The following is an 18,780-nucleotide window of genomic DNA, read 5'->3' on the forward strand; positions in this document are numbered from 1 at the left end:
TCATGATATTCTCCACAATTTTGTGGGCTGGGCTTATGCGGTTAAAACCACTATCGAATGGCATGGAAAAGCGATCGATAAATAGTGAAAAACTGCCCCGCATACGTCACGCTCTTTGCCTACGCTGGTCCCATTTTGGTCTTTGCAAACTTCTTGCTCACCAGCCACTTTTCGCCGTACTGGCTCATTTTCCTGGAGTCTCAAGCTAAATTTAGAAAAAAAGATGAAGCAGCGATTCTCGTCGTTGGACGTTAAGGTATGCTTTGGCGGATGTTCATAACTTTGAACGGAACTCAGTTGGACTCATGCACGAACCTTTCAGGTCATCTCCCAGGAACTCGCTTCGGAGATCGTCAATTTGCGAGTGTCGAACATATATGATCTCTCATCGGTATGTGTTTTGTTTTCCAGCAACATTATATATCCAACTAACGCGGGTCATTGTCTCAAGAGGATCTTTTTGTTCAAACTTGCAAAACCAGATCATCGCAAGCAGCTCATCGTCGACTCAGGCTTCCGATGCCATGTCACCCAATACTCGCGGGCGACGGCTTCCATGCCATCCCCTTTCGTGACCCGCATGCGCAAATTTCTTAGATCGCGACGCATCACTTCGGTTAAGCAGATCGGCACTGATCGCATTATTGACATCTCGTTCAGCGATGGCATGTACCACATGTTCTTGGAGTTCTTTGCGGGGGGAAACATCATTATCACCGACCGCGAACATAATATTTTGGCTCTATACCGCCAGGTCTCTGTTAGCGAGGGAGAGGAGGCGAGAGTTGGAATTCAGTACACGGTGACGAACAAGCAGAACTACCACGGGATCCCGGAAATCACGTTAGACAGGATCAGGGAGACACTGGAGAAGGCGAAAGCACTATTTGCGCGTGAGGACGGAGCACCAAAAAAGTCAAAGAAGAAAAATGCGGACGTGTTAAGGAAGGCTCTCTCTCAAGGCTTCCCAGAATACCCTCCCCTTTTGCTGGACCATGCTTTTGTGACAAAGGAGGTTGATCCAACAACACCATTGGATAAGGTACTACAGGATGAAAGCCTGCTTCAGGAAGTCAACGGTGTTTTGCAGGAGGCCCAGAATGAGAATACAAGACTTTCAACGCAAGAGAGTCATCCTGGTTACATTGTTGCGAAAGAAGATAACCGCAGTGTTTCTCAGTCGGCTAATGAGAATGAGAAGCCTTCGGAGACAGGCAACCTTCTCTACGAGGATTTCCACCCATTCAAGCCTCGGCAGTTTGAAGGAAAACCGGGCATTAGCATTTTGGAATTTCCCTCGTTGAATGCCACGGTTGACGAATATTTCTCTTCGATCGAGACTCAGAAGCTAGAGTCTCGGCTTACAGAACGCGAGGAGGCAGCGAAGAGAAAGCTTGAGGCAGTGAGACAAGAACACGAGAAGAAAATAGGTGCCCTCAAAGAACAACAAGAGCTGCATATTCGCAAAGCAAGTGCGATCGAGGATAATGTTTATCGTGTCCAAGAAGCCATGGATGCGGTTAATGGCTTGATCGCTCAGGGCATGGATTGGGTAGAAATCGCACGTCTTATCGAAATGGAGCAGAGCCGAGGAAATCCTGTGGCGAGAATTATCAAACTACCCTTGAAACTCCATGAAAACACGATCACGTTGCTCCTTGGAGAAGCCGGCGACGAACAAGATGAAGGAGACGAGCTATTCTCGAGCGACGAGTCTGAGGAATCCGAGGACGAGCAGGACAATGGCGAAAGCCAACAACCCCCGTCGGTACTGACTATTGACATCGATCTGGGTATCTCTCCATGGGCGAATGCGAAGCAGTACTATGAGCAGAAGAAACAGGCTGCCGTTAAGGAACAAAGGACGGCCCAGTCATCTACCAAAGCGCTCAAAAGCCACGAAAAGAAAGTAACGGAAGACCTTAAACGGGGCATGAAAAAAGAGAAACAAACTCTCCGGCAAACTCGACAACCCTTCTGGTTTGAAAAGTTCCTCTTCTTCATCTCTTCGGAAGGATACCTTGTCCTGGGGTAAGTTCTGTTATTACTCCCTTCACATGGATGTGTACTAACTATTGCAGTGGTCGAGACGCTATGCAGAGCGAGTTGCTCTACCGCCGCCATCTTAAGAAAGGGGATATCTTCGTGCATGCGGATTTGGAAGGAGCTAGACCTATGATTGTCAAGAATAGATCGAAAGACCCTACCGCGCCAATACCACCAAGCACCCTTTCACAGGCTGGCAATCTATGCGTTGCCACATCGAGTGCATGGGATTCCAAAGCTGTCATGTCTGCATGGTGGGTCCAGGCCAGTCAGATAACAAAAACAGCTGAAGTGGGAGGGCTTCTCCCCATGGGAGATTTCTTGGTCAAGGGAGAGAAGAACTTCCTTGCGCCGTCGCAACTCGTTTTAGGTTTCGGAGTGACATTCCAAATCAGCAAAGACAGCCTGAAAAACCACAAAACCCACTTTGTTGACGAGCCTGAGGCGCCGGAGGCAACCAGAGAGGGTGGTCACGAGCAAGCTGGGGAAAGCACACAGCGATCTGAGCAACAACAGGAGACAGAGGAAGCTCATAAACCTTCCCTGGACCCTAAAGAACAAGCTGAAGAGCAAAGTTCGGACTCAGAAAACGAACAAGACAATGCTGATTCACTTCCCGCTCGAAACCCATTACAGCGTGGACCGTCGGAGTCTCCTCATACTGAAGCCGCACAGGAGGGAGAAAAGGATACCGGATCTGATGGTGAAGAGGTTGCAGATGAGCCAGAAGAGCAAGCGGATGCGTTGGATGAGGAAGAAGCAGAGACAGCTTCAGCAGATGCGCCAGCGGAAGATGAAAGTGAACACCGGCTCTCCGCAACGGCCAGGCAATCGCCTCGGAAGGGGAAGTCTCCTGATTCGTCCGAGGCTGGCCAGCAAGCACCCGGCAAGAACTCAACTGCCAAAGCAACCAACGCCAAACAGGCACCGCCACCTACCCGAGGCAAGAAAGGGAAAGCCAAGAAAGCGGCCGCTAAGTACGCTGATCAGGATGATGAAGATCGTGAACTAGCTCTTCATTTGCTTGGGGCCAACAAAGGCAAAGCTAGTAAGGCTGCTGCCGCCGCCGAAGCTAAGGCGAATCGCGAGAAAGAAGCTGAGGCACAGAAGAAGCGTCGTCAGGCGCAGCATGAGCGTGCTGCAGAAGCCGAACGCAGACGACAGGCCCTGCTTGAGGAAGGTGGTGATGATTACGATGAAGAGACGGCTGCCGCAGAGGCAGCAGACCTTGAGTGGATCCCAGCATTGATTGGGACGCCTCGTCCTGAGGATGAGATTCTTGCAGCCATTCCAGTCTGTGCTCCCTGGTCAGCATTGAGTCGATACCGATACAAGGTCAAACTGCAGCCAGGTACGGTGAAGAAGGGTAAGGCCGTCAAGGAGATACTCGGACGATGGGTGGCTGAGACCACCACTGGCAAGGTTAAGAAGGAATATGCTGAAGAAGCTGGCATCAGCATTGCTGATGCAGAGAAACTCCGGGCCCGGGAAGGTGATGTGATCAAGGCATGGAAAGAGACCGAGATCATCAACAGCGTTCCCGTTGGGAAGGTGCGAATTATGCTTGGAGCTGGCGGTGGAGGAGGCGATAGTAAAGGAAAAGGAAAAGGTGGTGGCAGTGGTAACAAAGGTGGAAAGGGTGGAAAGGGTGGAAAGAAGAAATAGACTACGATCTTGTACATAGCCTTTGGCATGTTGTATTATTATTCTTCTATATACATACACCTTGGATGGTTACAATGTCAACCATCCTGAATCAACGTTCGGGTCACGTATGAAGATCTGCTAACGAATCCTTTTCACTCTGAGCCTCTCCGAGGTACTTATTATTATATAGACTTCCATCTCCATTGCAAGAGCTAGCACTTACACTATATCAGAGTGAACTTGTATGCATTGCATACACAGTCCTTCTGCTTAGTCATACATGCAAATCGACGTCATCGGAAAGATCAAATTTTCGGCAGGTTCAAAGACCGCAATTGGCGACATCAGTCTTTTCGCAAAATCTCTATCTAGTTTGGTAAGTCCCTCAAGGAGGGGCGTCTGGTCTGGACGGACTCCACTTGGAATTTACCTAACAAATAAGGCTTTGTAGGGCCGAAAACGCTCTCCACCACCCAATCTATTCGCGTTTTGAGTCACCCCGCGACACTCGTCCGTACTTCTGAAGTTTTGCCGACTATATCAGCGAAGCTGGTTTCCTTCCTCTCTCGCCTTGTCGCTGGCGGCTGTCCGCGCAGCTTTACGAGGTTTTTGAGCACTACCACCACCATGTCGTCCAAGGAGAAAACTCGGATCTTGTCGGTCCGCCGATTGAATAAAGAAGGCCTTGGCAATAAATCCCTTTCAGAGTGGTGGGATAGCGAGCGCAGCAACAAAACGGCAGAAGCTGCCGCGATTGAGGAGGCTGCTCTGCTCCTTCGGACGAGCAATATTCCGGTTGCATTTCCTACAGAGACAGTGTACGGTTTGGGAGCTGATGCGACACGAAGCGATGCGGTGCAAGGGATCTACAAGGCCAAGCAAAGACCGTCGGACAATCCCTTAATTGTGCATATCGACTCACTCGAAATGTTGGAACGGCTACTCAACCCGCAGGAATCGGGTTCTACGAGCGCATCCGACAGCCCGAGAAACACAATTCCTTCCGTCTATCAATCCTTGATCGCCCGTTTCTGGCCAGGTCCTCTTACGATTCTTCTTCCGAATCCATCTGGATCGCTTCTGGCGAAGGAAGTTACTTCCAAACTGACGACTTTTGGGGCGCGCATGCCTTCTTCGCCGCTTGCACGGCTACTGATCCATGTTGCGGACCGGCCGCTGGCGGCACCCTCGGCGAACGCATCGACCAAACCATCCCCGACAGCGGCCGAGCATGTGTATCATGATCTTCAGGGCCGTATCGAGCTAATCCTTGATGGTGGCTCTTGCGGTGTGGGTGTTGAGAGCACCGTGGTTGATGGTCTGTGTGACCCTCCAGCCATTCTGCGACCAGGCGGTATTGGCATTGAAGAGATCCGGACATGCGCCGGCTGGGAAAATGTACAACTTGGATACCACGATGGTACCCTCGACGTTAAGGAGATTCCTCGTGCACCGGGCATGAAATACCGACACTATTCTCCCAAGGCACGTGTGGTACTTTTCGAGGCTGGCTCCAAGGAGCAGTCTGTCACCAAGCATATCCGCAAGGACCTGGAAGACACGGCGATTGGAGCACATATGATTGGTATTGTACGAACGAAGCACTGGAAGCGGGGTCTCGGATTATTATCTGATGAAGAGATTGAGAAAACTCTCAAGCCCCTTCCGTCATTGATCGACGGCCTTGCGGGATTCTCTGTTCCCATCACGGGCAATCCCGGTCGTAGTCCTGCGTTCAAGGAGGCTTTTGATTGTCATCTTGGGCCCGACGTCGAGTCCATTGCGCGCGGGCTATTTGCGGCGCTGCGGGCCATGGATGAAATGGAGGTGGATGTCATCTATGTAGAGGGCATCTCGGATCAACAAGGCGATCGCGCAGCTGCCGTCATGAACCGTCTCCGTAAAGCTGCGGGGGCAGAATTGCGAGTCTAGATGTATAGGCTACAGCTAAAAAGGTAGACGATGCTCTGATTACATATTTTCCCTTCTTCCTGGTACCTGGTTATAGATAGAGCTTACTATTGCGTTTATAATTCAAAATACGAAATTGAGATGATCCCCACGAAGATAACAGTAATTTATTCTCTTTTATCTCCGCTCTCCGGCGCTCAGAAGTCGGAAGTCTCCGACCCCTCATGACCATCTACGATTATACTAGGGCTTGGGTCGGCTTATCAGATTGCGTCTTATCTGGACTGAAGATTTGGTGAAAGTTCATGTGGGTCACTTGATTAGAAGACATGGATTTTAAATTTCACCAATGTGAAATACCTTGTACCTGCTATGTATTCAAAATTTTCGACTTTCTTGGTAGCCCAATACTATCACACCATGAACGGATATTGGTTTTTGATTAGTTCAGTAAGTCCACTTGACTAAAGTACTACTTGAAATTTGAAACAAGCAGGAAACAGAAATTAAGATTCTTCATTAATTTGTATACATGATCCATATAATGAGTAGTTGACTCAAACTTCAGATCGGCATATCAAGGGTCACAACTTGGAAGCCTCAAACATCCTTTCTCTTTATATAATCTTTTTTTATAAGACACTCTTGTTGTACATACACCCTCTTATAAAATTTTAAACCCATCTAGAGCACTATTTTTACATTATCTTCTGATTTAAACCCGTACAGTCTCAAGACAAAACAATGTGCAAATCCGATCTCCACGACTTCTTGCATGGTCTCCCCAAATGCGAGCACCACGTCCATCTAGAAGGCTGTCTAGCCCCCGACCTAATCTTCGAACTAGCCAAGAGAAACAACGTCTCACTCCCTAATGAACCAGCCTACGAGTCCATCGAGGCTCTCAGCCACCGCTATGGCCATTTCACATCTCTCGACGACTTCCTGCGCTTCTACTTCATCGGCATGTCAGTACTACACCATGAATCCGACTTCGCAGACCTCGCCTGGGCCTATTTCCAAAAAGCCCACGCCGACGGCGTCCACCACGCAGAAGTCTTCTTCGACCCACAAGTCCACCGAGACCGGGGAATCCCCTACGAGACCATCGTCTCAGGCTTCGTAGCCGGCTGCCAGCGCGCTGAAAGGGAATTAGGTCTAACGACCCGTCTCATCCTGTGCTTCGTGCGCCATCTTCCCGTCGACAACGCCGCACGGGTGTACCAGGAAGCCCTGGATCAGGAACACTTCGACAACGAGGTCGTTCATGGACTAGGCTGGTCGTCGACGGAAGTCGGACCCCCGAAGGACATGTTCCGGGAACTGTATTCGTCGGCCTCGGCGAAAGGGATCAGGCTGACGGCTCATGCCGGCGAGGAGGGTGATCCGTCGTATATTAGTGCTGCGCTGGAGCTGGGCGCGCAGCGTATCGACCATGGGATTAGGCTTGTGGAGGATCCTGTGCTTATGGAGAAGGTGGTGAGGGATCGGATTATGTTGACTGTTTGTCCGATTTCGAATCTGCAGTTGCGTTGTGTCGAGTCTATTGCGCATGTCCCTATTCGTAAGTTCTTGGATGCGGGTGTTATGTTCTCTATTAATAGTGATGATCCGGCGTATTTTGGAGGGTATATTTTGGATAATTATTGTGCTGTGCAGGAGGCGTTTCAGCTGACGGTGGATGAGTGGAGGGTTATTGCTGAGAATAGTATTAAGGGGAGCTGGATTGGGGAGGAGAGGAAGACGGAGCTGTTGAAGCGTATTGATGATCATGTGCAAAGACATGTTGCTGCTGTTTAACTGGGTGGCTTTTCCTCTAGATGTACGATACATACAGGCTACTTTTACTAAATTATACTCACTTCGCACAGTCCTGCTGATAGAACAATCTAGCCTATATATTTCTGTGTAGGGTTTAGTTAAAATATCATGTGTACCATGTTAGGAATCGATACTGTCCCAATTGCAAAGTAACCAATGTGACTAGGTATAAAAGAAAGTATATGGTTCTACAAAGAAAGATTAGATTGAAGGCCGGATAGTAGAAATCGTGGAGTTATTTGTAGACTATTCAAATACGCATGGTTTCGAAGACGTCTACGCAAAGATTACTAACGGACAGCACCAGTTGCCAAGAACAGGACGAATCACTGGAGGAGTACCCAACAAGATAGGGTACATCTTATTCATTAGCAATTTATCCCAGATAATAAGCAAATGCGCCCAACCATCCCCTCCTCTCTCACCCTGATAGGTTGCAGAGCCGTCTTGCGACCCCAACACAACTCCATCCGTCGCGGGTTCCGTCAGTCACCAGCTACTACTATTCTCCATTCCCCCTCACGCTCTATACCCGCCGCAAAAACCACCAACTACATCTATCAGAGAAGAACCATGTCCTCAGACTCAGCCTCAGCCTCGGGCCGCTACAAACTCGTTTTCTTCGTCCCGCATTCCCACCTCGAAGCGTGTAAAGAGGCCATCTTCGCGACCGGGGCAGGGACCTTCCCGGGCGGTAAATATACCAAGTGCTGCTTCCAGATGCCGGGTCAAGGCCAATTCCTGCCGTCTGATGAAGCCAACCCCGCGATTGGAGCTGCAGGGGCGTTAGAGACGGTGGAGGAGATGAAGGTCGAAGTGATGTGTTTCGGTCGGAGCATCATGTTGCAGGCGGTAGATGCGTTGATCAAGGCGCATCCGTACGAGGAGGTTGCCTATGAGGTCTATAAACTCGAGGAAGTATGAAAAGGGCGCCGTCACTATAGGATTAGTACTTAGGGGAGAGGGGAGTTGATGGTTAATAGCGATGACGGTGTTATATGCATAACGGGCGTTTATAGTTGTGATTGATCGGGGTCTCAATGGAGACAAACTGAGTTAGCAACCCATTGGTACCAATGATTTTCTTGGTGGTAATTCAGATCAATAGTGAAAAGGAAATCACTTTCATGTAGTAGTTGAAGTTGTAGTCACTGATATATGAACCCTCTCTCAATTGGGGGTTAGTAATGAATGATTGGCACACAAGGCGGGAGTAATCTGTCGCCGCTGATTGGCCAACCGCAGCTCCCGCAAAACGCCTCTTCGACTCCAAATCGATCGTCCACCTTCAATAATCAATCCATCAGTGTCGCTCTCCTCCTCCCCCGTCCACTCATATCCCCTCTCTCCCGCCAGCAATGGCTTCGAAATTCTTCCCCGCCGTCCCTCGGGTCGGTCGTCAGTTCTTCCAGCGCGCCCCCAAGACTCAATGCAGACCGTTCTCGGCTGGTCCGCAACGTTGCAGCGACTCCCTTTCCGTGGTACGTTCACATTATCTTTGCGATAGCCCATTGAAGAATATTGGCGGTCGCAATCTTTTCGGATACCTTGCTTTTTCTCAATGGGTGCAAAGATGAAGGGGTGTTTGAGACCGTGTCTTTGCTGACCGATAGATTCCCAGCACCGCAACAAGCCTACCAACAACCCGAGCATCCCGTTCACGTTCAACGAGCAGAACCAACGATTGATCGATGAGATCCTCAAGCGCTATCCTCCCCAGTACAAGAAGGCCGCCGTCATGCCTCTCCTGGATCTGGGCCAGCGTCAGCACGGCTTCACCAGCATTAGCGTCATGAACGAGGTCGCCCGCCTCCTGGAGATGCCCCCCATGCGTGTCTACGAAGTCGCTACTTTCTATACCATGTACAACCGTGAGCCTGTTGGCAAATACTTTGTTCAGCTTTGCACAACGGTATGAGAACCATTGTCTTTTACTGGTTTGGTTTAATAAGTGACATCTGCTGACGTGATTGGGACCAGACGCCATGCCAGCTCGGAGGCTGCGGCAGCACCAAGATCCTTGAAGCTATCCAGGAACACCTCGGCATCACCCCCGGACACACCACCGAGGATGGACTCTTCACCTTGCTTGAAGTCGAGTGCTTGGGCGCCTGTGTCAACGCCCCTATGGTCCAGATCAACGACGATTATTACGAGGATCTTACTCCCGAGTCCATGAAGACTCTCCTCACCGCACTCAAGGAGTCCGCGACTGCCACCGACGCCGGCAAGACCGTCCAGATTCCTGCCCCTGGCCCAATGAGTGGAAGAAACACCTGTGAGAACAGCGCCGGACTGACAAACCTAAAGAACCCTGTGTGGGATCCGGAGACGATGATGAGAAAGGACGGTGCTTTGGACCAGCCTCAGCAGCAATAAATATATGACAAATCATAATTTCATCTCAAGAAGTTCATTCTGACTCGATGCGTTGGAGTCGGGATTATCCTTTCGCGTTTCTAGTTTATTTTCCCTGGCCGGTAGACACGGGACAGGACCGCCAGATGTCGATTATGTACAGTATGCTTGTTTGATGTTTTTCTTCGAAGAAGTCAAACATTGATGGTAGAGACTACCATAGAAGTTCTATTTAGCAGTACCCAATGCAGTTTTCGTTTCTCGAATCCCTGATTACCCCCCTTCCAAGGCATGTTTGCAACAACCAACGCAGTACGTCAATTCCCGAATAGACTCAGGAAAAGGTCCATGATACGTATAATGGACATAAGATTAAGCATAAGGATCCCAACCCCAACAAATCAAGCAAGTACACCACCCTCCCCGAGATCGTCAACCAGGCCAGCAAACATACCAGCCGCCGGGACAACTGAACAAATAACAACCAGACCCACGGGTGAAGTCGGATAGGGTTAGAGTCCAGACCGGGTTGTATATGCCTTAGAACACTGGTTTCTGCAGAAGACGGAATGCAGTATACGGGATCCTGCAGCAATTGCACAGACCAATCTATATTTGTCAATTGTCTGATGATCGTCCTGTACGGCGTAATGCGAAGGCTTATATCACGCTGTGTTATACATATATCATGCCCCACAAGTACACCGAGACGTAGAATATCCAGGGGGTGTTGAGATTCGAAAGCCACTGGAGAGGTACTCTAAGCAAATTGATCTGTCAGAACGACGTATAATATGCTGAATGCAATGTGTACAACGATTGTGGCGGCGAATTTTGTTGAACTGCGTGGAAGGAGTAAGATTGTACCGTTCTTGAAACAGCGGTAGCCTTCGAAGGAATCAATAAAACCATATCTATGCATAACAATGGTCTGGCATGGTGTATTTTGATGGATGTAAATGTTTGCGAGTACAAGAACTGCTCTTATAAAGAGCACACCGTGTCTCCTATCTGTGTGCACTTGGTGTAGAAACTCGAAATCAAGAGCATTTCTCTCTAAGCCAAACTTCAATACAACTATTTCTTCCTCCAATGGCTACAAGAATCACCCTGAACGCTATCTTATCCTATCTAGAAGAGCTAACGCTCTCTACAACCGTAGAGATACCCGAAAGCCCCAAGAAAGCGCAAAACCGCTCCAAGCATGTCCTTGTCATTGGGGGCGGCGTTGGCGGTCTGATGACGGCTTGGATTCTCCTTGACAAGGGCTACCGCGTCACCGTCGTGTCTAAGGAATGGGCAAGTCTCGCGAAGCCGTTGACCTCGCAGATTGCTGGTGCTTTATGGGAGTACCCACCTGGTGGGTGCGGCATCACAGTGATTGAGACACCGTTGTTCGGGTGCTCAACTCTGGAGCAGTATTGGGAGTGGCCTTTGCAGAGTTTTGAGTTCTATCGGTTGATGGCGAACCGGGATGAGCTTATTGGTGATGGCCTGGAACGGGCTGCTGGGGCTGGGAAGTTTGGGGCGAAGATGAAGACCTTGTTTCAGTTCTTTCAGCACCCGATTGAGGACGAGTCCTGTGTCCATGGACGTGATGACAGGCATTGTGACAAGTATTTTGAAATGAAGACACTGGACGAGAGCGTGGATTCGCCCTTCAGGGATCAGTTGAAAATCAATTATCACTGCATGGCTGATGCCAATGGTGGAAAGAATGTTAATTCATGAGTGTTGGCAGATCTAGTGGACCCGAAGAAACAGTTTAATGTTGCTTGCGCATATCAGCATGCAGCTCCCATGATTGACACTGATGTTGCTATGGCGTTTCTAAAGAGACTTGTTCAAAGCAAAGGAGCTGTTCTAGAGACTAGAGAAATTATTGGTGATCTCCGTCTCCATGAACAAGAGCTACTGAGTGAATATCATGCCGATATCATTGTCAATGCAAGCGGCATAGGAGCCCGTGAGCTTGCAACCGATAGTCAGATATTCCCCGTCCGCGGAGCAGTCAAGAAGATCAGGAGGCCGGAGGGTTATCCAGCGGACCATGCGTTCCTCCTTCCAGCTCAGATGAATCATGATGGCTATGGCTCGGTGAGCAAGACGGTCTTCATTGTTCCCCGTAACGATGATACACTTGTGATCGGCTCAATCACTCAATGCAATAACTGGCAGCTGAACCTCTCACCTGACTCTACTGAAGTCAAGGCGATGTGGGAACGGACGACTGAGTTTCTGCCGGTCTTCGAGGATGCAGACCATGAGGCATAGTCTCTTGCACAAGGCTTGCACCCCTTCTCTCATTTGAATGTCAGAGAATCCGCTGATAGTCGAGCGAATACATGCCGGATCGTTCATAACTATAGCCATGGTGGGTCGGGATGGACTCTTGCGATTGGCTGTGCGAGGACTTGCGTACGTTTGATTGAGGAGATTCTTGATACAGGTAGGTCAGCAAATGCAGAAGTATGCAGGTTGTAAGAGACTGGGAAAGACATACATACATACCTGAGTGTGATCTGAATGATATGACCTGCTAATGGATGATAATGGGAATCGCTGGTTTGAGGAATGGGGTTTTGATATGACCTTTGTTATTTCTATCCTCCAACGAGTTCCATATAACTGTCTTATCTAATGTCTATAACGTTTTCATACCTGTTCTATTTTCCTATACCCGTGCATGGCGAAATGCTGTTCAGAGTATCGGGACTTCGGTCTCCGGCAGCCTCTTGAAACCCCATTCACCACTAATTCACCAACTCAACCAGCTAACAACTGCTCTGCCCGCACAAACCAAACTGGTTTCTTTCAAAACCAAGTGCATATATTCACGCAAAAACACAAAATGAAAGAATCACGTATATCATAAGCGAGATTTGTTCCACACATTAGAACGCGTTGTCCACTACAACAGACATCGCTTCTCCTTTCACTATCTCCCACTCCTCAACCTCCTCCCTCGCAGCAAGGGTGGCCTCGCCATTCCTCTCGACCAACACTTTACCATGACGCTCTTGGAAGAGGGTAGTGTCGATGGTCATCCTTGCCAACAGGTGATATATGTAGACGTGCTTGGTTTGTCCATATCGTCTGGCTCGTCCGATAGCTTGGGTCATCGAAGAGTCATAGTCGTACTGGGTCTGTGCAAACATAGGTGAGAGGAATATAACGTGGTTTGCACACTGAAGGTTCCTGATCTCCATTAGTACAGACTGAGATACAAGTTGACAGTCAACTCACAATCCAGCGGCCATCTCGCTTCCCAAGTTCAAAATCAAAACTTTGTTCTCACCAAAGCCACCAGCTTCCTGAAAATGTTGGACCTTCTGTGCTGCCCTGCGGTCAGTTGCTATGATTGCAATGTACTTGATCTTTGCCAGCTCTAAGGCTTTGGATGTGACGTCTATAAGCTCCGGGAACTGTATGAAGAGGAGGATCCGATCGCCTGTGGGCACTGCCTGGATGATTTCAATCATCTTATCCAGTTTGCTGCCGCCATATTTGGCACTTCTGTCCCTTTCATCGCACTTAAGAGTAGATGCGTCCATGACATTGAATTCCTTTCCTGAGCCTCGGCAGCCTTCAACATTGCATTCTTCTTTTTGAACTGTCTTCATGGCACATTGTGAGCACAAGGCATGACCGCATGAGCCCAATATGTTGATGTGATTTGCTGCTTCTGGAGTTGTATGACAGGAGCTGCACTCAGCAATCTCTGACCCTGTCTGAACAAGGTGTACGGCCTTTAGGAACCTGAGCGCTCTTTCCCGGGCAACCCATTCGAGGATCAGCTTTCGAAGACCACTCGTGACTGTTCGCAGCATGAGCTTGAACTCGCTGATGCGAGTTGGCTTGACTGGAAGCTCTCCTGCTTTCTCTTTCTTTCCACCTTGTTTACCACTCTTTGTACCCTTTACACCACGCTTTGTGGCTTGTACACTAGCCTGTTCGCCATTTTTTGTTAGCTTCAAGTTCCCATTCAAAGCTGGTGGAGTACCGCGAGAGCTTACCTCTTCACTGGCATCAACATTGTCCTCTTTCACCTCAGTCTCATCCCGCATTTCTGTATCAAATGAGTCCTCAGCTACTTGTGCTGGATCAGAAAAGAATAGCTCCCAGTCATCTGCCTGTGAAGTGAGTATTGCACTCTTAACGAGTGGATATATCTTTTCCGTCACAGCCTTGTCACCAAAATCGTGCGCCTTGATGCTCTCAATGAACTCGTGGAACTTTTCATGTCTTATGTCACAAGCACAGTATACCCACGCAGCTTGCTTGGTCTTCTCCATGAGTTCTTCCTTGAGGCCCTCGAGCTGTTTCAATCGAGTCTCAATCAGCGAGCTGCAGGTGAGCTCTTCAGGTACACCATTGTGCCAGCGACCCTGCAAAGCGAGAGATGAACATCGTTTGAGAAGGGCTTCTTCGCTTGTTTTGCTGCTCCCAATCACTTCATCCAGTCTATCTTCCCGATCACCCCTGATACCTTTTCTGCCACCTCGGCGACGAAAACGGTTGTATGTCATCAACTGCTTGCACAACTCAAGATATATAACTGTTTCGGCAGGTGATTGCTGAATGAGAACTATGTGTTCTGATGACGGAATCTCATCAATCTCTGCGACATTTTTGCGAGTGAACTCGTCCAAGAATCTTTGTGCAACATCGTGTCGTCGACGATGCCATTCCTCACTTCGAGGGGCCCGCAGCGCCTGGAAAGATTCTGCTTCTGATCGCTGCTTGCGGATCATCTTGAGTCGTGCGTTTTGTGACTTAATGTCGTCATCGTCGATACCGAGATGGATGCCCAAGAAGGGCGCAATTGTATTAACATCAGCAAAGTCGTTCAGCGGCGGTGTGCCGGATAGGACCCATTTTGAACGAGCCTGAAGCTTGAGAAGAGGCACCAGTCGTTCGGGGTTTGCAAAAGTGAACTCATCAATAACAAGTCGATTGAATGAGAATGCATGGAGGAGAGGAAGCTTTACTGTCGTCCAAGTTTGTTGAGCGGTGTTATTTATGCCGAACTCCTTTCTGTCGTCCCAAACTTTGGACGTCTTAACGGGTGCACGCTTGCGCTTCACACCTTGACCCATTTTACCAGAGCCTTGTGCTTTCCCAGAGCGTGATGCCGTCGGGGCTTCCTCGTCCTCGCTATCTTCTGACCCACTCTCGTCATCCTTCTCCTTTTCTGAGGTCGTGGGTGCGGTTGTCCTAGGTTGGAGTTTGAGGAGCTTGTCAACTCTCGCCCGAATTACTTCGGGATCCTCTTCTTCGCTAGATTCCGACAGCTCATCCTCACTTGATGAATCGACATGTTGAGCCCCCGCTTCGATGCCAGGATCCTGACCTTGGTGAACGTCTGAATACTGGTTTCCCCTAAGCCGCTTTGACGGGATATATATGGAATTAGCTTCGTTGTCCTTGACTTCCTGGCGTCTGGCCTGAATCGACTCAAGTACTGTCCTCGGGCCTTGGTCTACCAGGAGCTGGACATGTTCCATCATCACCGCATGCGCTTTAACAAACCAATCGTCGAAATTGCGACCTGCCTTTGGCGGGACTCGCGGCATGCCGGTGAACTGTTGCAGCTTCTCATAATGATTCTGGCTGTTAAAAACAGCCCAAGAAGCCAAAACAATATCTGCCTGCTGAATATCTCGATCCATCTTTCTTCCCAATGCCGCTAGTCCGTCGATCACCAACACACGATATGTGTTTTTGAGGAACTTCGTGATCTCGGACTGCCATTGCTTGATCATGATCTTAGGCACGACGATGAGAGTGGCATTTGTGGGGATGAAGCCATCGATAGATTCTGGCTCGGTCTGCTGACTGTACTGAGTATCGATCAATCCGAGAGTGATAGCTGTTTTTCCATATCCAACGTCGTCCGCTAGGACACCGCCGCGGACGGTTTTCTCCATGCATACTTTGCCCTCTGCGCGCCACATAAGCATAGGAAGAAGGGCTTCCTCCACCTCTTCTTCAATGAAAGGTTCAATATCAAGGCTTTCACGGTGGATCATCCACGAGAGGGAGCGCAGCTGCTCGGGCCGCAGATCGAGTTTGAAGTTAGGCGGTTGAGCGCTTTGAGCATTATTTCTGTTGCTGACGAGACTGAAATCGGGGAACACGAGATTTCTCGAATCATAAGAATTGGGCACGACACGCCAGAAGAAAGAAGCATTATCAGAGACATTCGTGTCCAAGAGCCTCTCATAGGCTTGATGCAGTAGCATTTGAACGTTGAGCGTGACACGCATGTGTCCATTATCCTCTTCGTCGACACGACGGAATACTAAAAAGGGTGGAGGCCTGAGCTTGACCTGCCGTTCGTACAGAGCTGCATCGTGTGGATCCTCGTATGCCTTGATCTGTCCTCGAGTGTTGCGACCCCATATGATCCGGGGCTTTGCTGGTACACACACTCCACACACAGGGCTATTCGATTTGCTCGAAGATTTGCCGTCGTTGACTGAGATCCAATCCTGAAATGCGGAAAAACCGACTGCCTTTTGAAATAACCAAGAAATATCTCCAAGAAGAGCGGGAGCTTCCACGGGATTAGCCACTTCCCATGGCCCCTTTTTCCAGAAAGAATCTATAGCGGTGGCTTCTGCTTCAAAAGAGAGAAGAGTGATATTTGCACTACGACAGTCCCGATTACTGATCGCCATTGACGTGAGCGGCTTCAAATTGGAGCAGATGATGGGGGAATCCGGAATATAGGAGGCCAACGTGACCGCTTGCAGCTTGATGGATTTACGATAGTACACGTTGGCATACTCCGGCTCCGAACCCAGACTTGAGGACCGCCACTTGTGAGAAACTTCCGCGATAGTGGAACGTGATGCATAGCCAAGAGTCCGTTCGTGTTCCAAAGAAAAGACAAATGAGTCGTACATTGGCTCATCGAGCTTTGAGGGATCCAAAAAGAAGTATATTGCGGGAGAATTTCCAACTGGGGGTTTCTTATGCAAGCAGCCACTCGCTGTTCCGCAGTGAGGGAGAAGATCATATGTCCCTCGGACGTCTACTCCAAGAGCTTTGATATCATCATCAGAGCCATCAACCGTGATTTGTGTCCATACTTTGGATTCAGGGAAGCCTTTAACTTGAATACCGCATTTTGCTTCGAAAGATTCGATGCGATGATCACTTCCTGAGAACATGAGCGCACACTTTGAACTGATAGGGGAGAGAATCTCCCATTCGCCTTCCAAAAGGGAATTGGGATAGGGAGTCATGCGTGCAATTGGTTTCGAGAAGATTTCGCGAATGAGACAGACGACAGGTTCATCCTCTGAGGGCTTTGCATGGAGCGACCAACACGACCAAAAATCACTGACAACAAGACTTAAAACTCCATACTTGCCCTCATAGGTGACCGTCCACACTGAACTCCTTTTGATGTCGACAAAGCGGAACTCGTCGCTCATTAACAGAGCTACAGCGCCTAAGAATTTCTTCCAGACGCTAGGGGAACAATCGATCGATATGCCCGTCTTAAAGACATCATAATGCTCTTGCAATATACCGGATATGACCAGTCGAGCAGGAAGAGAGCTTCTGAGTCGGCTCATGAAATCTAAAGGCTGGGTACGCACCAGTTCAGAAGCACGTTGATAATCATGAGTCGGGTTACCGACACAGTCTGAGCAAGCGGTATGATCACAAAGTTTACATCGAAGGATATCCCGCTTTATGGCGGTTTGGCGTTCACATACGCAATATCTCGCGCTACTCGCGGCCTGAGCTTGGATATCAGAAATGGTTACATCAGTCGCTTCGTCGACATTAATACTGCCTGAAACGAGCTCGTGATCGTGACACAGCTCAAACCGTTTGTGCCTCGGGACTTCTTTCTTCGGACGAGGCTGCTGACTACCTTTATCGAGTACTTTGTGGCCCACAATAAGGGCAGAGAGAATAGCAGCGCCTACGACCGTCGAACTCATCGCATTTCCAGCGAGCTGTTGAAGTTCAGCCTGAGTTTCGCGGGCAAGTATCAGTCTATCCAGCGGTAATCCCTGAAGAGAAAGGGACTCGAGTCCACAGAGAGGGCCACCTCTGATGGTCAAATATGGGATGCCGGAGGGAGTGATACAGCCCACTATGCCGTACGCACGGGTGTCGACCTCTCGATCGATACCCTGAGAAAGCTCTATGCACCGCCTGGAAAGACTGTTAGCCGAATGATACCTTTTCCCCCGCCGTGAGAGGGTGGGCAGGAGGCGGGGGAGAAAGGAAGAGAAAGATTGAACTGTTGGAGTAGAAAGGAGGGTTAGAAGAGTGCTTACTCTTTGTGGTTCATGTCATACCCTTCCACGAGCTTGCGAAGGAAATTGGCGTCAAGTGTATCCCAGACTCGCTCTGGCATACTTCGGAGCCAAGGCTGCCAGGTGAAATCCGGCATCTGAGAAGATCCGTCCTCCTGCGAGCGAGTGAACGGGCGACGGTGTCCCAGGCCCATGTTCATGCGGTAGTTCTGATGCCTGACCTGGTACCGCTCCCAATTGTAGACTGTATGCGACGCTATCCGCGCCGTCATATCGTTCTCTATCTGCTCCAGTCTACGATCATCAGGGTCCATCAGGAACATACCGGCCGGTGAGCTCGCAGGGCGTTTGAACTGAGACAGGATCTTGACCCAGTCCGCCATGGCCGTTTCCTCCAGACCGTGTTCTCGCATCCGCTGTCTGTCAACGCAGAGCATGTACCCTCTCTCGCGGGTTTGTGGGAGGTAGTATGCTTTGGTGTCTACCTCTGCATGGCACGCGAAATAGTCGATGCCGCCCCATGCCTCGGCGATTTTTCCCCATGGGGCTGTCCGTACATTTTCCAGTACGACTATTCGCGGCCTGTACCTCTTTGCGTAGCCGAGGATCCCCCAGAATGTCCCGCCGGATTCTCCGCTGCCGTCGAGGGTCTTGCGCTTGTTGTTCAGTGAAGAGAAGTCAACGCAAGAGAATCCGGCAATTAACATGTCTG

At 49.5% G+C, this 18,780-nt stretch overlaps 8 protein-coding genes across 8 annotated transcripts; 6 read left to right on the forward strand and 2 right to left on the reverse strand.

Moving 5' to 3' along the window:
• Positions 1–223: 223 nt before the first annotated feature.
• Positions 224–3,711, forward strand: AO090011000778 (putative DUF814 domain protein; the record flags this gene model as incomplete). The annotated part of the gene is made up of 4 exons (XM_001826305.1): positions 224–256; positions 323–391; positions 452–2,031; positions 2,082–3,711. 4 exons carry the CDS (start codon positions 224–226, stop codon positions 3,709–3,711), a joined length of 3,312 nt encoding a protein of 1,103 aa, XP_001826357.1.
• A 609-nt stretch (positions 3,712–4,320) lies between these two features.
• On the forward strand, positions 4,321–5,625 carry AO090011000780 (L-threonylcarbamoyladenylate synthase; the record flags this gene model as incomplete). The annotated part of the gene is made up of 1 exon (XM_001826306.1): positions 4,321–5,625. The coding sequence occupies one exon, from the start codon at positions 4,321–4,323 to the stop codon at positions 5,623–5,625; it is 1,305 nt and encodes a 434-aa protein (XP_001826358.1).
• A 723-nt stretch (positions 5,626–6,348) lies between these two features.
• On the forward strand, positions 6,349–7,404 carry aah1 (adenosine deaminase; the record flags this gene model as incomplete). Its single annotated transcript, XM_001826307.1, has 1 exon — positions 6,349–7,404. The coding sequence occupies one exon, from the start codon at positions 6,349–6,351 to the stop codon at positions 7,402–7,404; it is 1,056 nt and encodes a 351-aa protein (XP_001826359.1).
• A 1,379-nt stretch (positions 7,405–8,783) lies between these two features.
• Positions 8,784–9,804, forward strand: AO090011000782 (complex I 24 kDa subunit family protein; the record flags this gene model as incomplete). Its single annotated transcript, XM_001826308.3, has 3 exons — positions 8,784–8,906; positions 9,047–9,337; positions 9,406–9,804. 3 exons carry the CDS (start codon positions 8,784–8,786, stop codon positions 9,802–9,804), a joined length of 813 nt encoding a protein of 270 aa, XP_001826360.1.
• Positions 9,805–10,352: 548 nt separating this feature from the next.
• On the forward strand, positions 10,353–11,514 carry AO090011000783 (uncharacterized protein; the record flags this gene model as incomplete). The annotated part of the gene is made up of 2 exons (XM_023233102.1): positions 10,353–10,423; positions 10,776–11,514. 2 exons carry the CDS (start codon positions 10,353–10,355, stop codon positions 11,512–11,514), a joined length of 810 nt encoding a protein of 269 aa, XP_023093638.1.
• A 90-nt stretch (positions 11,515–11,604) lies between these two features.
• On the forward strand, positions 11,605–12,094 carry AO090011000784 (uncharacterized protein; the record flags this gene model as incomplete). The annotated part of the gene is made up of 2 exons (XM_023233103.1): positions 11,605–11,880; positions 11,990–12,094. The coding sequence occupies 2 exons, from the start codon at positions 11,605–11,607 to the stop codon at positions 12,092–12,094; spliced, it is 381 nt and encodes a 126-aa protein (XP_023093639.1).
• Positions 12,095–13,025: 931 nt separating this feature from the next.
• AO090011000785 (uncharacterized protein) lies at positions 13,026–17,228 on the reverse strand (the record flags this gene model as incomplete). The annotated part of the gene is made up of 1 exon (XM_001826311.3): positions 13,026–17,228. The coding sequence occupies one exon, from the start codon at positions 17,226–17,228 to the stop codon at positions 13,026–13,028; it is 4,203 nt and encodes a 1,400-aa protein (XP_001826363.3).
• A 140-nt stretch (positions 17,229–17,368) lies between these two features.
• Positions 17,369–18,775, reverse strand: AO090011000786 (uncharacterized protein; the record flags this gene model as incomplete). Its single annotated transcript, XM_023233105.1, has 3 exons — positions 17,369–17,377; positions 17,517–17,964; positions 18,090–18,775. The coding sequence occupies 3 exons, from the start codon at positions 18,773–18,775 to the stop codon at positions 17,369–17,371; spliced, it is 1,143 nt and encodes a 380-aa protein (XP_023093640.1).
• Positions 18,776–18,780: the final 5 nt, after the last annotated feature.

This window comes from Aspergillus oryzae, chromosome 7, assembly GCF_000184455.2.
Source record: "Aspergillus oryzae RIB40 DNA, chromosome 7".
NCBI lineage: Eukaryota > Fungi > Ascomycota > Eurotiomycetes > Eurotiales > Aspergillaceae > Aspergillus > Aspergillus oryzae.